Source organism: Cebus imitator, unplaced genomic scaffold (genome assembly GCF_001604975.1).
Source record: "Cebus imitator isolate Cc_AM_T3 unplaced genomic scaffold, Cebus_imitator-1.0 Scaffold370, whole genome shotgun sequence".
NCBI lineage: Eukaryota > Metazoa > Chordata > Mammalia > Primates > Cebidae > Cebus > Cebus imitator.
The window spans coordinates 2,091,777-2,108,397 of NW_016107685.1; the positions used below are offsets into that span (position 1 = coordinate 2,091,777).

General features: G+C 37.3%; 2 protein-coding genes across 4 annotated transcripts in view; one reads left to right on the forward strand and one right to left on the reverse strand.

Moving 5' to 3' along the window:
• The window catches only part of LOC108288375 (olfactory receptor 51B5), a 30,042-nt gene extending 14,166 nt beyond the window's left edge, over window positions 1-15,876 (forward strand). Inside the window, exons 2-5 of one of the 3 annotated variants that reach the window (XM_037730950.1) lie at window positions 8,550-8,693; window positions 9,734-9,860; window positions 10,286-10,376; window positions 12,487-15,876. In XM_037730950.1, coding sequence (XP_037586878.1) covers window positions 12,502-13,530 — 1,029 coding nt within the window. In that variant the 5' untranslated portion in view covers window positions 8,550-8,693; window positions 9,734-9,860; window positions 10,286-10,376; window positions 12,487-12,501 and the 3' untranslated portion in view covers window positions 13,531-15,876. Of the gene's footprint in view, window positions 1-8,549; window positions 8,694-9,119; window positions 9,257-9,733; window positions 9,861-9,898; window positions 10,377-12,486 lie in introns of those variants that run through there. The other 2 variants (XM_037730951.1, XM_017507284.1) reach the window with 2 other exon arrangements.
• Window positions 609-2,004, reverse strand: LOC108288372 (olfactory receptor 51B6). The gene has a single exon (XM_017507282.1). It carries the CDS (start codon window positions 1,837-1,839, stop codon window positions 808-810), a length of 1,032 nt encoding a protein of 343 aa, XP_017362771.1. The 5' UTR covers window positions 1,840-2,004; the 3' UTR covers window positions 609-807.
• Window positions 15,877-16,621: the final 745 nt, after the last annotated feature.

Below are 16,621 nucleotides of genomic sequence, written 5' to 3' on the forward strand. Positions count from 1 at the left end.
TAGGACAGTCTGTGAAGATGAATTGCATAAATATAAAGCAATGGAAATATATAGGAGCTGTTCCTACAGTGTTCTTTTTGGGATAAATGAATATGTTCCATCTTTCGAGCCAATCTCATAAAGACAAAAGAGAAGACTACTTAGCTGCTCATCCCAACTAGTCTACCTCCAGCTGCAGTGGCTCCCATCTGAGCAGAGGAATAAGATAATCTTGTACTGCAGAATAATTAATCACATCTTCTGTAGGGCAGCCCCTCAATACCATGCACCTGGTGCAGATAAATTAAAATCTAGTCTGGAGAAAGCTGCTTTACAGTTGATGGGAAGGGATTGAGTACAAGAGAGTCACCACAGCTTGGACAAGGCCCAAGGTTTATATAAACTATAAATACATAAATTATATTTAATATATGTTTAAATTACAAATATTTATATATTTAAATTATAAATACATAAATTATAAATTTAATATATATAATAGTGTGTGTGTGTATGTGTGTGTGTATGTGTATATGTATACTTATGGTGCCAGACATAGGCTAATGAAATAGTGTGAGTTAAACTACCTGGAAAAAACAACATCAGTTGAGCACTGAGATGTGCATATTTTATATCATATACAAATCAGCAATAGATGGGCAGGGTGAAATAATGTTCTAAGGAGCAGAAGGATTGGTTGATTTCCACTGAAATGCTGAGGGATTTGTTAGTTCTCACTGCAATGACTTTCCCTAGTTACTTATGGCAGCAATGTTGTCATCCTGTCCAGGTTTCCTGAATTATTCCTCAGAAAGCAGTGAAACAAAGTTATGCCTTAGAGTGATACAGGGAGAATAAGTGAAGTACACCACTCTGAATCTGCTTAGTTTTAATGCTATAGATAACCGGGTTCATAAAAGGTGGGAAAAGGAAGTGGATGTAGCTCATTGTAATGTGAACCACATGAGGAATGTGCTTTCCAAACCTATGAATAAACGTCAGACCAACTACGGTGACATAGAAGACCAGGATGCAGCAGATATGAGAGACACATGTGTTGAGGGCCTTGACCCTTTCTTCTCCAGAAGCAATGCCCATGACAGTCTTGAGAATCAAAATGTAGGAGAAAAAGATGATGAGAAAGTCCAACAAGACCATTGCAAATACAGCTACAACTGGATAGAGTCGATTGAAGGTGATATTAGCACATGCTAGCTTGATGATGTCTTGGTGTAGACAGAAAGCATGGGAGAGCACATGGGATCGACAATAGGGAAACCAGTGTAGGCGAACAACTATTGGCATAATGGACAGACCAGCCCTTGTCAATACCGCCACACCAATCTTCATTACCTGGATGTTGGTCAGGATAGAGGTATATCTTAAGGGGTTGCAGATGGCAATGAAACGGTCATAAGCCATGGCAAGCAAGACACCTGACTCCACGACAGAAAGAGTATGGATAAAATAGGCCTGTGAGAAGCAGGCTCCATGGCCAATCTCCCTGTGATTTGGCCACAGAACACCTAGCACTGTAGGCATTGTGGTCAATGTCACTCCGAGGTCTGTAGCTGCCAACATAGCTAAGAAATAGTACATGGGCTCATGGAGGTTATGATCATTCTTGATGAGGAAGAGAAGAGTACTATTGCTAAGAAGTATGGAAATGTAGACTACCAATAACAGGATGAATATCCAGTGATGTGCTTTCTCCATGCCTAGGAAGCCAGTAAGCTGGAAAGTGGAAGCAGTGTTATTGAGCCTCATTGCCAGCCTTGCAAAGAGGAAAATATTTACTCCAGGTAATGCAATAGAAATCAGTTGTATAAAAGTTGCTCCTTGAGAATTCCACCTGTTCATTCGGTGTTCACCGGCCTGACTTTCAAAATTATCATCTTTGTGACAACAAAGATGATAATTTAGTCATTTGTGAGAGATTCCTAGGTATGGGAAAATAGAATGTATGAAGAAGATATTAGTTTGCTATATGTAAGATGATAGGATAATATGCTGGGGACACAGCTATGCATGCAGAATAAACATTGTTGAATTCATTGTAAATCATATAACCCAAAAAATAGAAACAAAATGAAAGAAGAAATCACTATATTTGAAAAGAGCTGTAATGGCTTGAAACGTACAGCTCCATTTTCATGGTGCTCTTCATCTTGACTGGTAGTATTGAGGTAAAGCTTTCTCAGACTTTTTGAGACCTAAAAGATCAGTAGAAAAATGGTTCTGTTGGAAGAGTAAATATACACATCCTATGGAAAAACAAATACACAAGTAAGAAATATATGAACAAATATAGTAAAATAGTAAATTTCACAGAATGATTTTTCTTCAATATGTCTGGAGGAAAAATTCAATTGGTGAAACTCTAGAGACTTTTGGGTAGCTAGAAAGTAACATAAAAGAGCAACTTATTTGTGTGTGTTTCCAAAGCACATAGAACTCTATATCACCCAGCTTTGTTACCCTAGTTATTGGTGTGTTGCTTCAAAAAGCTCAAATTTTCATAATATAGATTTAAGAATAAGCAACAAAATGTGGATTTGATGATAAGCATTTGAAGGCACCAATTGATAACAGCATCAGAAAAAAACTACTGTTGCATATCACTTACTTGGGGATGCAAATATAAAAATTGGTAACTTAGGTAAGATCAATGAGATTTTTTTTTACAGCTTTGGAGTCTGATGGGATTTAACCAAAGTGAGAAGGCTCTGTGATTCATTAGAATTCTAAGATTTCAGCTGGTCCAGGCAGCCAACATCTGAGAATACATAAAGTATGTGTTGGTGGCATGAGTCAGAGAAAATAGGGGGCCCTCAATCCCCTGTGGTTGGTTTGGACTATACATCTCGTATACTATAGAAAGAACATATCGATGTAAATTTATGCATGACTTACAAAACCTCTTTCTGAACACGAAATTAATGAATCAAAGATTACTGGACTTTCATATTCAGAAGAATTGGTTGAAGTTCCAGTTCTGCTCTTTCTAACAGTAATGATCATGGGAAAGTCATTTAATCTTGACATTCAGTGACAAAACCAGTAAACCATACTAGTGATTTCTGTTTTCTCAATCATTCTCTTGACACAAAGTGTGGGGAAATGTTTTGTAAAGAGTAGATAATTTTTTTATTTTTGTGTTGTTGTTATTGTTTCAGAGAAGAGCCTCCTTTCCCTTTCTCTGGTGGGTACCTGTCAGGATTATTCACCCAGAGGTGTGTCAAATGATTTCATTGTTTTTAATGGAATCTTTGGGAACAGATATAGGATGATGATGGGATTTTTAGGAGTCTGCGTTTGATTTTAAATAAAAATATTAAGCTACAGTTTCTCTAATCAGCAGATAAAAGGTGATATATCTCGGTGGGAAAGCGAAAGGAGAAAAGAGTGATGAGTCAGTGTGGGAACTTCTGACACAGCTAAAAGCGACATTGAGCCTGGGGCACTGGGACCGAGGGTTGTTGTGGGGAAAGCAACCCTGTCTTCAAAAAGTGAGATATTGCTTAATTCACCTGCCAGTGAAAGATTCAGACAATACTCAGCTTATGCAGGATTAAAGAAACAGGTATGGCAAATAAAAATTGTAATAAAGTACAGAGCTTGTTGTTTTATTGTAGGTGTCCATTGTGAAATGATTACCATAATCAAACTAATTAATGCATCTATCGTCTCACATAATAATATCAATATATTTGGTAGTGAAAATATGTGAGACCTGCTTTCTTAGCAAATTTCAAGTACATCTAAATAAAGCTGGGAGGGAAAAGGTAATACAGAACTTTAATCTAGTTAATTGTGTTATATTACTCCTAAATAAACATATAAGTAAATAAATAATAAAAAGAAAACAGGAGTAGGAAGAAGATAGGGAAAATAAAGCTAAGAAGCAAATGTAAGGAAAAAATAATTATTGAATTTCTACCCTGTGTCAAGTATTGCACAGGGGCATAATATACACCTCATTTTTGGGTTAGAATCCTTACCATAGCTGTTTGTCTTATTGGCTTTCATACTGAAAAACTGAGTGCTTTCACTTGATTCACTCGGTTGCTTTTGTGATACATGAGATGATTGGTGAGATATGAATACACATCTAAAACTTTTGCCTCATTCCTGCAGCTACTGACCTCCCAGGCTCTCTGTCATAGAATAGACTTGAGTTTTTATTAATAAGAAACTAATTCTCAAAGTCTCAAACTCTGCCACACAAACTGATAGCTCTTTGCAGACACCTAAGAGAGAGCCCATTCAGATGTCAACTTTTACATGCTCTCTCACCTTCCCCTCAGCTTTTTTCCTTCACGTTTCTTGATCCTCTTTTCTAACTCAAGCACTTCATCTCTCCATCCCTTTTTTAACCCTCTTACCTTTGTCTCTTATCCTTCCTGTAATGGTTAATATTGAGTGTAAACTTGATTGGATTGAAGGATGCAAAGTATTGTTCCTGGGTGTGCTGTGAGGGTGTGGCCAAAGGAGATTAGCATTTGAGTCAGTAGACTGGGAGAGGCAGATCCACCCTAAATCTGGGAGGGTGTCATCTAATCAGCTGCCAGTGTGAGTAGAATAAAGCAGGCAAAAGAAGATGGAGGAAGAATAGTGGATGCCTACTATACAACATAAACTTCTCCAGGTGCTATAGTCACACTGCTACGTGAATCTCTGTTTTTTATCCTTGGTCCAGAGGCACACATAACCCAATCTGCATCTAAGCTTAATTTTGAATTGGTTTATAAGTCACATAGTCAGATAGTGACTTTTTCTAAAAAGCATTTGAAACTCTGATGATTGCAGATGTATACCTCCTTCAAGAATTTGGAAGAGATGATTCCATATTTGGTGGTTATCTGGGCTTCTAGGGTAACAGGCATGGGGTCAGGGGCAAGGGGACTCTCAGGGTTAGAATGGAAAACAGAAATCAGTCAGGAGGAGAAAAATTGATGTAACCCCATAATTCATACCTGAGTCAATACCCATGCTCGGGTTTGCTTCCAGAATTCTTTGTCTCATGTGTTCCAGAATCTATGCTTTACGTTTTTTATATTTGAAGAGATAACTATCAAAGAAACCAAGGTTTAGGATGTCAGGGAGTCTTTAGGACCCATGCTCACTATATACAGCTACTCTTGGCAGACAACATTATTACTCTTCTCTTGCTGAGAAATTGGCTTCAATTTCCCTGTCTCTCTGCCTTGGTTCCTGCAATGAGACCTTATAGAAAAGAATCATTAAATATCCTCACTGACTTGAAATTTTGTTCTCTTTCATTCTTCAGTTTCATAGTCATGCATCTCACATTTTTAGCTTCATGAAAGATTTGGGCATCATCTTTTCAGAATCTGCACATAAGTCTGACTGGTAGGAACATTTATTTTAGAAGCTCCTCCCCAGAGACTATTCCTGATTTAGATAATTATTATTCCCTCCCTCCCTCCATTCTCTGCTCCCTCCTCGCCCCACCCCCCAACCTCCTTCCTTCCATCTTTTATCTATTATCTGTGCCCTCAGCCTTGGGAGTATTAGGCTTTGAACAGCACAACCCAAGATCTCTGTCTGTGTCCTGGCTTTTACCGTTGCTAGGAGAGTGGTTTCTATCAGGACAAGGAAGTCAAAGTAGAACAGTTAGGGATCTGGACCAGAGGAGTTCTTGGGGTGCACTTTTTTCTAGCTGTGTTTGAGAACTCCCAGTCCCTGTGCTTAAAATCAGGAATGTGTGAAAATGAAAGGAGGACAGGACATCCATTTTGGTAAAGTAAAGAGTTTCTCCCATCACACTCTTTTTCCCCAAGTGCTGATGTCTGACTGCAGCCAACATGAGCCCACAGCCCTGTCTCAGAGAACTGGATCCCAGGAGAAGGGAGCAGTCCTTTCTAGTCCTTGATTTTGCTTTACCCTTCTCTCTACATCCTCAATCTCTAGGTTCTCCTAAGAAGACAGAGCAAGAAGTCATGTTTGTTTTTTTTTTTTTTTTTTTTGACGGAGTTTTGCTCTTGTTACCCTGGCTGGAGTGCAACAGCGCGATCTCGGCTCACCGCAACCTCCGCCTCCTGGGTTCAAGCAATTCTCCTGCCTCAGCCTCCAGAGTAGCTGGGACTACAGGCTGCTCCACCATGCCCAGCTAATTTTTGTATTTTTAGTAGAGATGGGTTTTCACCATGTTGACCAGGATGGTCTTGATCTCTCGACCTTGTTATCCACCCGCCTCGGCCTCCCAAAGTGCTGGGATTATAGGCATGAGCCACCGTGCCTGGCCAAGAAGTCATTTTTAATTGTTACGACTAAGGTGTGGAGGACAGGCATTACATTGCTAATGGCCTTTCCTCTGTTGGAAGTTGAATGCTTTGTCTATATTGTGGCTCTGGCTCTTTCTGTGCTACTTTGGAATTATTTTACCTCACTATATTTCTTAGTCCTTACCTCTAAAATGCATATAATAATTGCCATCACATGAAGTTATTGTGCATGGTTTAAACAGGAAGCACTTGAAATGGCACTCAACATTTAATAAACAATTCATCTCAAATATTGTCATCTCTGTCATAACCAATTAAACTTATTTTAATTATTTGCATTTTGGATTATCTTCCCTTATTGTATAGTGAACTATATGAGAAACAGACTCTATCTTTCATAATTTTATGGCACATAGATGTTCAAGTGATTAAACCATGTAATCAATGTTATATTCTCCAATTTCTACCATTGGAGATAGATGACCTTACAGGCAATTTAATAGTTCTCTGATTTAGAGAGAGCAATTTTCACTTCTAGATTAAACCACTACCCCATGAACACTATTCTGCTTAGCAAATATATATTTTTAACATCTGTAAATAGTAATACAGATGTATGTATAAAGGATATATGATGAACACACAAATGCATTTGTTTTTCTCATTCAGCAAATGGTGAGATTTAATTTATTTTGATGGTTGATAAGTTAAATTAAATATTTGGTTACTGATACAACAATGATGAAAACAGTATTGAGAAAGTATATTATACAGAGCAGGAAGGTCTTAAATGAGCCTTTTGTTATTTAGTAAAAAATTATTAAGGTTAATTTACATAAAGAAATGTGAACACATCATAAAGGTCTAGCTCATTGAATCTGTTGCAGAATAAGTTCACTCACATAGTTGCCACCCAGAACAAGAAATAGAACTTTAACAGTATCTCAGAAATTAATTTCTACTCCATTCACATTCACCTTCCAGATTACTAAATTGTCACCTGTATGTAAGTGGAATTATAGTCTATCTTTTCTTTCCTGTCTTGATTCTATGCTCATCATTATGTTTTTGAGAAATATCTGTGTGTTTTTGTGTGGTAGTAGTTTGTTCATTTTCATTCCTATACAATATTACCATTGTATGATTATACCCCGTATTAACTCTGCTGCTCTTGACAGTTAAGAGTAATAGTTGGGGCTGTCACAGAATGCTACTTAGATAATTCTGCTACATGTTTATTAGATTGTTTGTTTTTGTGCATATACATATGAATTTCTATTAGGCCTCATCATGGGAATAACTCCTCGGGTAAACATATGCTTATCTACAATAGATACTGTCAAATAGTTTCTAAAGTGATAATTTGTTAAAAATATATTCTACTAACAGTTCACCAGCATTTCAATTGGTTACATCTTTAACAACACTAGGTGTTTTGGGGTTTTTGAAGAAGTCATTTTACTGCATGTGTACTGGTATCTGATTTCCATATCAATAATTTTAACATTTTAATAAAACTACATCGATGAAATCCTTGCCTTATTTTCACTCAGCAGAATTTTATTTTATTAACACTCACTACAGATCTTTGTATAGACATAAGGGTTCATTTCTCTGAGAAAATATCCAAGAATGTCTTATTAGCCTAAGTGTATCATCAACATTTTGTAATAGGCAGCATTAATTTCTATACATATTTATTAAGTTTATACTGAAATATACATTCAGTATTGAAAAGGGTACGTAGCTTGCCCATGTTTACATTGCTGGAGAATTAATTTTCTAGGGCTTCTATAACAAAGTACCATAGACTGCATGATTTAAACAATAATAACTAATTTTTTCTAAGTTCTGAAAGCTAGAATTCCAGAGTCAATGTGTTGGCAGGCTTGGTTTTTTCTTAGGCCTCTTTCCTTGGCTTGTAAATGGCCATCTTTTCCTTGTGTGTTCACATGGTTTTCCCTTTGTATCTGTCCATATCCAAATTTCCCCTTCCTATAAGGACACAAGTCATATTCAATTAGGATGCACCCTATTGACCTTGTTTTAACTTAACTACTTCTTTCAAGACCCTATCTCTAAATGCAGTCATATTCTCAGGTACTAGGGGTGAGTACTTTAGCATATGAATTTTGGGTTGGGACATGATTCAATTCGTAACAGCTAGTGAGAGTCTTGGATTTGCATTGAGCATTACATTAATTACAACATGGCTTGGTAACAGCTGAAAAATTTATTTGGTGAAAGGAAATTTGTTCTCGTGGTAATATATTTATATATTTACATATTTGTGTATATTTGTATATTTCCCCTTAAAACTAGTAGCAGGCAGAGTGGTTCCTGTCAGGATTGGAGGGAAAACCAAAAATATTATAGACCCTGGGACTAAAGTGACGTGGTGTGCTTGGCTGAAGCACCATGTGATAAGCATGCCTGCTGCATTCCCTGGAAAAGAGAAAACTCCTGGTGAGCTAAACTCAGCAAGGGAATAGTGATAACCACAGATTGTGGGTTCACGCTGGGTTCTAGAGAAGGCTGCCTATATTTTATCACATTGACTCTAGTCCATCTAGCTCTCTGCTTTCAAGCTTTCTCTGATATAAACCAACCAGGATATATTATTGAAATTCAGGTTATGTAGGCCAAGAAGATGTATAGCTTCCTCTTGAAATAAACTGGGAAACATTCCACCTTTGAAGTAAATGCAGGGAATAAATTGCCTCCCAAAGGTGATACCGGGGTCTGCTGGGGCAATAAAGACAGGCTCTCTGATTCCCCACACATAAAGCTCCTACCAGTGGCTTGATTAGCCCAGTAACTTATTTGGAAAAAGATTATTTAAGAGCTTGGGGGACTAATTAAGTGTTCCAGCTCCCTCATAGAAGGAGTTAATACAGAGTAAATATTTCTTAAGATCTAAGTTGGCTATAAAAGGGAGACACCTGGGAAGGTGTTGTCTTTATTAATAACCTCAGTGACTGGCTCACTTATCAGGTGTCATGAAAGAACCACAGGATCTGAGCCTTTAGGTAAGACATGATAACCCTGCTCCTACTCATCATCAATCAAGCTATGGTACAGGGGAGTATGGTGTAATACCTCCAGAAGTGTAAAGAGTGTACTAGGAGATTCCTCTATAAGTGCTCCAGAGAGAGATAAAGAAAAGAAGTAAAAGATCTCAATAGTGCACAGCTTTATGTGTCCACAGATCTCAGCCTGAAGTTGATAGCACTTCAAAAGCAATTCCAAGTACCTAAGACCTTCTGTACTCAGTGATGTGAATATGGTTCAATTTCCCATATGTCTCCTTTCCTTTCTAAGAGATGTATGTACAGGAAGGCATCTCTTTCTTCTACTAGGTTTTACTTTTCAAACAAAGCAGAAAAAAATTATGGCTGTAAATGGCAGAAGTTTATCTGATTTTCTAGGTGTTCAGTTTAGCAACTTCTTCTTGGTTCTATCCTCAGTCTTTGTAATCTCTTTCCTTCCCTATATTTTTTCCTCAGCTTTTGTCTCTTTCCTCATGGTCTTTCTTCTGAGAATCCAAGAGCAGTGACTAGCTGAAGACATGTGAATTTTCCACAAAACGAAGTAGAGTGATTCTATAGATCACTATTCTAGCTGCATTACAAAGTACGCCTGCATGGAATTCTTGGGAATGGAGAAGGGGAAACTTTAAGTTGCAGGTTGTTGGCAAAATGCAATCATTCCCCTACACTTTTGTTAGCTTTACCTGTACTGATTCATCACTTGTGCTGCATATTCTTTTATAGCAAGGAATTTTGCACAAAGTTGAGATACAGTGAGAGATTGGGTTAAAGGATATTATTGCTGAAAGGTCAGAGAAGTAAGGGTGTTTACAGAGAAAGGAAGTTGTACGTAGAACACAGAAGAGGAGGAGCTGAGCTGGATTATCTTTGCATCTAGTAACTGGAGAATATACACCACTCATTATATATTTCAATAGGCACTGAATTCTGGTTTATGTCTCTTAGTCTTAGGACAGAATATGGATGCTGAAAAATGATTCTTTCAATTTTTTATTCCTTAACATCAAGCCAAAAGTGCTAAGTTGTTGCCTCATGCCTAGTTGTCTGGAACCTCTTCACTGAAACGATTACAGTTAGATCTCATCTGTATGGGTGGAAGGTAAGAGGATCATTTTCTTTGGTGGCATTTTTAGGGTAGTGACTTATGCTGACAAAGAAACTCTGAAGGGGTACATTTGAATAAGACCATCTTTTTAATTTAGGATAAAAACAACTTGAAGAAGCTGTTCTGGTATGTGACAAGAAAAAAAAAGCAAGGCATGGATTTGCTCTAATTCAGCTATATTTACGAATAACTCTTGATTTCCTCATAAGTAGATATGGATCCTCCTCAGACTTCCTTTTTGGGTAAATGGCTTTACCATTCTTTCATTTGCGCTAGCAGAAATCTAGGTGAAACCTCATTTCATTCTTCCTCACTCCCATTTTTAATATATCAGCAAATCTTGACACTACCTCAAAAATGTGTCTGTTTGTTATAGTGGTCTATTTTTTCTCTTTGTTTCATTTCCCCTGTTTCTTCCTGGTCAAGGTCACCATCATTCTTCATATGGATTTTTAAAGTAGCTCTCTAACTCATCTCTTCCCTCTTGCTCAGTATTCTTCACATAGCAGTCTAAGTGAGTAATCTAAAAATACAAATCAGAATATATCACATCACTATTTTGCAAATGTTGTCTTTACTACATTTACACTACAAACAAAACAAAACAAAAAATCCCATTGTGGTCCATAAGGCTCTGTGACACCTGATTCCTACCTGCTTCTTTGACATTATCTATTGTATTGTCCTACACCTGTTTTCTTACCAAACTCTAGTCATGCTGATTTTCCCTCTGGAACAGTCTTCCTCTAGATCTGTATATGGTCAGGTTTTTTTGTTGTTATTCAGGTCTCAGCTCAAAAGGAACCTCTTCATAGGTGGAGTTCTAAGCCCCTCAAACTGCTATCCTAACCTGTATACAATATCATTGAATTTATCTCCATTAAGTAGTACTGTTTTATGTTAAACTTGTACTTATATTTATTTAAAATTGTCTTATTTATTTTTCAACTTTATTTATGGTTTCTAAGAATAGGGATTTTGTCTTATTGCCATTTAATTCCAGAGAGCTTTAAATGTCATGGCTGTTACATGATGGGTATTCAAACATATTAGGTGAATTAAGGAATGTATATTAGCCACATATTAGATACATTGCAAAATGTTGAGCAAAGCAAATAAACACCATGTCAATATGCAAGAAGCCCCTAGTTTAGTGTCAGAAGGGATGGTAAAGCCTTCTCAAAGGACTAATCCCTTCAGTAAAAGACAGCACCCTGTTTAAGCAGTGAAATAGTTCTCACTCAATATTGGGGAGATCAGATTCAGAAGCCTATGGCTGAGGATAAAGGGAAGGAAACCAGGAAGATGGTTGTGTAAATACAAATGGAGAGCTTGAAATGAAAGAGATCAGACTCTAGGGAGTTACTTCAGTGGCCCTACAGAAACATAATTAAAAAAGAAAAATACACTACTTGTAAATAAAAAAAAGTAAGATGTTTAAACTGAAAGAGATACACTATTTTCAGTGATGTCTTTGGCTGTCCTGATCAGTTATTCCAGCCAAAAAGTCTATGACTATCTAACTATTAGACTGAGCCATTGTCACAAGGAGTGAGTAGTACTGCAGGCTCCAGCAAGAGGGTAATTCACACTAATCATGAATGTCTGTTCCCCATCACTAGTCCATGAAATCAGGAGGTCACGTGTCTCTTTCTCAATGTCTGCTCCTAAGCTACAGTAGTAGTGGAAGAGTTTCTCTTCCCACACTTTTCCCTCTTAGGCTGTGGAGACTTCAGCTGATAATTCAGATGAGTCTTCATATACAAGAAAATGTGGATTAAGGATCACTACTGTGAAAGCAGTTACAGGTTAGGTAGTAGACTAGAAAAAAGTTAGTGTTGGGTTCCTTGAAATCCACTTGAATGCCCCATAGAATACGTATTCTTTAAAATCTGCGTAGTTAAGGGAAACAGTTTAGAAGTTGAAGTTTGCATAAAAAAATTTCTGGAGAGAATGCTTAAATGCATAGAAACAGTTGAAACTCCAAGAATTTGATTAAGTAGGTAGGAGATAGCACCAGGAACGTGCAGTTAAACACTACGGGTAACCCTAAGAATGTATTTTGAGAAACAATCACTTATATTGATGTCATTATTGTCTTCAGGAAAAAATTCTGAGAATGATATGTTCAAAGTGCTACCTTGAAGTTAGAACTGCGCATTGTGGTAACAACAGAAAGAGAAAGACATTTCTTATGTATAAGCTCAGGATGTGGTCCAACAGCAGCTCCCCTTCCTTCTTGTTGACTGGTTTTCCAGGCTTGGAGGCAACTCATCACTGGATTTCCATATTTTTCTTTTTCATCTATATCTCTGTCCTTTTCGGCAATGGCACCCTCCTCCTTCTCATTAAGGAAGACCACAGTCTTCATGAACCCATGTACTTCTTTCTCGCCATGCTGGCTGCCACCGACCTGGGGATGACCCTGACCACAATGCCCACGGTGCTGGGAGTCCTCTGGCTGGATCACAGGGAGATTGGAAGTGCAGCCTGCTTTTCCCAGGCCTACTTTATACACTCACTTTCCTTTGTGGAGTCTGGTGTTCTGCTCATCATGGCCTATGATCGTTTTATTGCCATCTGCAACCCTCTTAGATATACCTGTATACTTACTAACACTCGAATAATGAAGATTGGACTGGCAGTTCTGATGAGAGGATTTGTATCTGTTGTTCCCCCAATCATGCCCCTCTATTTTTTTCCCTATTGTCACTCCCATCTTCTTTCACATGCATTCTGCCTTCACCAGGATGTCATTAAACTGGCCTGTGCTGATACCACCTTCAACCGACTATACCCAGTTGTACTTGTAGTCTTTATATTCGTGCTGGATTCTCTGATTATCCTAATCTCTTATGTGTTGATACTCAAGACTGTCCTGAGCATTGCCTCCAGAGAGGGGAGGCCCAAGGCCTTCAATACTTGTGTCTCCCATATCTGCTGTGTCCTGGTTTTCTATGTCACAGTGATTGGATTGTCTCTGATTCATCGTTTTGGAAAGCAGGTTCCACATATTGTTCACCTCACTGTGAGCTATGTCTATTTTCTGTTCCCTCCACTAATGAATCCTATAATATATAGTGTCAAGACCAAGCAGATTCGGAATGGTATTCTTCACCGTTTTACTACCCGTAGAACTGGAACCTGATCTCTGATCATCACAGTCATGCTCACAGAATGTAAAAACTCTAATATTTAGGGGGAGAGCAAAGAAGTGTCATATCTAGCATGCATGTTCATATATCTTGGTAAAATAGATGTTAAAATAGAGTTTCAGATTTCCCTAAGGCATCTTTTTAAGCCCAAATCTTTAGCTAAATGTAGTTTGCACAAATTTTTGTTGCATTCCTGCATATTGAATATTTCTCTAAGATTTCCACTAAGTTATTGTGATAACAATACCTTAGGCATCTATTGGTGTGTCTATAATGTAACTAACATGTTTATTTCATGGTATAAAGTTAGCAGATAGGAACAGCAATAAGAATATAAAATTATTAGTTGGTTTGAGTGAAATGGAATAGAGTTTGGTTTACTATATCAAATCCAATTTCCAACTCTTATGAATTCCTCTGCAGATGTCCATATAAACAATGGGGACCTATAAGTTTGGACACTGAAGTCCAGGAATTTTCCTGCAAAAAAAAAAATGTAATCTTTGATTAGTGACCTAATCACTTATCATCCCAACAGTCTAGTTGGCTCCTCCTTTCTCCATCAAATGATCATAAGTTTGTCTCAAAGACCATAAACTCATATTTATTCCCCAAGACAGTTCCTTCCTACAAACTTTTAACAAAAAATGTGAGAAGAGGAATCACGGATGAATGAGAAGACACAGACACAGTCAGTACCTCCTATTTTGCTCTCATTCTTATCCTACTACCCTCGTTGTTAACTCTGATGTTGAAGCCATCCCAAGATATCTACCCATGGATAACTAGTCTGAATTAGTGGAAGAGACAGTTCCTTCACTCTCCTTCTGCTATGAACAAGGTCTGAAGGCTCAAAAAATAGGTTGATGCATTTTTTGAAGAATGATGGCTGTCTGTACATATATAGTCTGATTCCATTTTATAAGTGTAAATTTCCCAAAAAAATACAACAATTTCATTTCTTATTTGATTAAAATGTGTCTAATGCGTTAGGAAGGGACTCATCCCTCAATTTAAAATATCCTAGAAAGAGAGAGGTTATGTCTTACTTACACTTTAATCAGAGAAAAAATAATACTTCAGTGAGAGAGGAGAGGGGTCTCTATGGAAGATACTGTTTATGTCTTTGGTGTTTTGCCCAGATAATTTTACATAACTGTGCACCTGTGAATGTTGGCTGCTTGTTGTTCATGGTTTCTGCATTCTGCAGAGTGTTCTCTACTCAGTAGGAAATGTCTCATGAAGAAAATGGCCCCTGCTCCCCAGGATGCAGGCCATAGGCAAATATTGACCCTCTTGCTTCTAAAGCTAAGCTCCAGCTGTGACTGTGCACTTGCTTACCTCCTTCCTTTGGCTATGCTACTTTTTCTTGCTCCCTGTCTCCTGAAAGCATTCACTAATAAATGACACACATCTGAATCTACCTCAGGCTTTGCTCAATGAGAGTCCAGCTTAAACACTGCACTCCTTATTCATATTTTGTTTCATTAAGAAATGTGATTGGGAAAGAACTGAGCATGTAGGAAAAACTATGGGCTTTATCATTTTTTTCATCCTTGTCACTCCATGTCATCTGAGCAACACAGTCTGAATGCTCAATTGTGAGTGTGAGTACATGTATGTGATGCTAGGTTTTTGTCCTGCTTTCAATCATTCAGGAAAGCAATCATGTGTCCCTCAACTTCTTCTCTACCACATCCACAACTTATTTTATTAATAAGAATATTGTGAGGTAGATATTATCATTATTTTCTTGTGGGGGTGAATTTAATATAAAAAATTAAACATCCCCTCCAAGGGCATAAAATTTATAAGTGGTATAGTTGTGATTCAAATCTATATCTTCTAACTATAAGGCCAGTGTGACTGGTACTCCACTAAAATAGTCTATCTTAAGTTGCTTCTACTTTGTGCCTTGTATTCCACCATGCTTATAGAAGTAATACCTACTTCCTTTTTCTGAAAATTTCTTCTCCTTCTACTCCAAATATATTGTTCCCTATGAAAACCGATATTTTCCATTGTATCTCCAAACTCCTAACCACAGAGCTTTTTTAAAAGAATTTTTCAATATGACATTGTAAAAAAAATAGTAATCGTTTTATTGTTGGTAAAAGTACTAAAATGCAATGCTGAGAATTGTTAATAACAATGTTTTCCATCAGGCAAGTGACTTCAAACTATAATAAGCATTTAGAGTAAATTATAGATAAAAAAATGATAATAAATAAAAAGGATCTTCATATCCCTGATCCCATGTCTTCCTGAGACTCAGTAACAAGGACAGTTTGAATTCTTTCTTGATTCCACAGTCTAGTAAAGTCATCTTCTTGTAATTTCCTTTTTTTGTTCAGCCTACTTTCAGTTGAGTTTCAGTCACTTATAACCAGAGACTATTAATAATTATATCATCTCTGTTACAGATATGTGAATTTTCTCTAACCTAAAATTTAAACTGGAAAATGCTGTTATTAGAATAGCTGCCTCTTTTCCTAAAATACTGGAAATGGAAACTAAAAATGACAGAAAAGTTGACCATTTGGTGAATGGTTTATGAAGTTATTCCCCCTGTTAAGAAGTTCATTTCTGATTTGAAAGTAGGTGAGAAACTAAATTCATTGAGAATATGCTGTAGGATTAATACAGACGCAAGACATCTTGGGGGAAGACTAAATAATTATTTCTACTCATTTATACAGAAGGTTACATGGTGGAAATCCATTTAGACATGTTTTCCTATTCAAAACCCATTTTAACAATCAGCATAAACATAATAAAAGCATACTATGTTACTGTAAACATAAAATTTAGAACTTTCTATGATCTCCTACAAGCCTTCCTGTGGTAAGACACTATGTACTATTAGAAGGCTTGCCAAATTAATACAGGAATAGTAAACCAAATACCACATGCTTTCACTTCTAAATGGGAGCTAAATGATGAAAACACATGGACACATCAAGGGGTACATAACAGACTGAGGCCAATTGCAGGGTGGAAGGTGAGAGGAGGGAGAGGATCAGGAAAAGTAACAAAAGGGTACTAGGCTTAATACTTGAGTGATGAAATTATCTGTACAACAAA

Coding starts and splice junctions, on each gene's coding strand:
- LOC108288372 (XM_017507282.1), bottom strand. CDS start 1,839: ATGAACAGGTGGAATTCTCAAGGAGCAACTTTTATACAACTGATTTCT.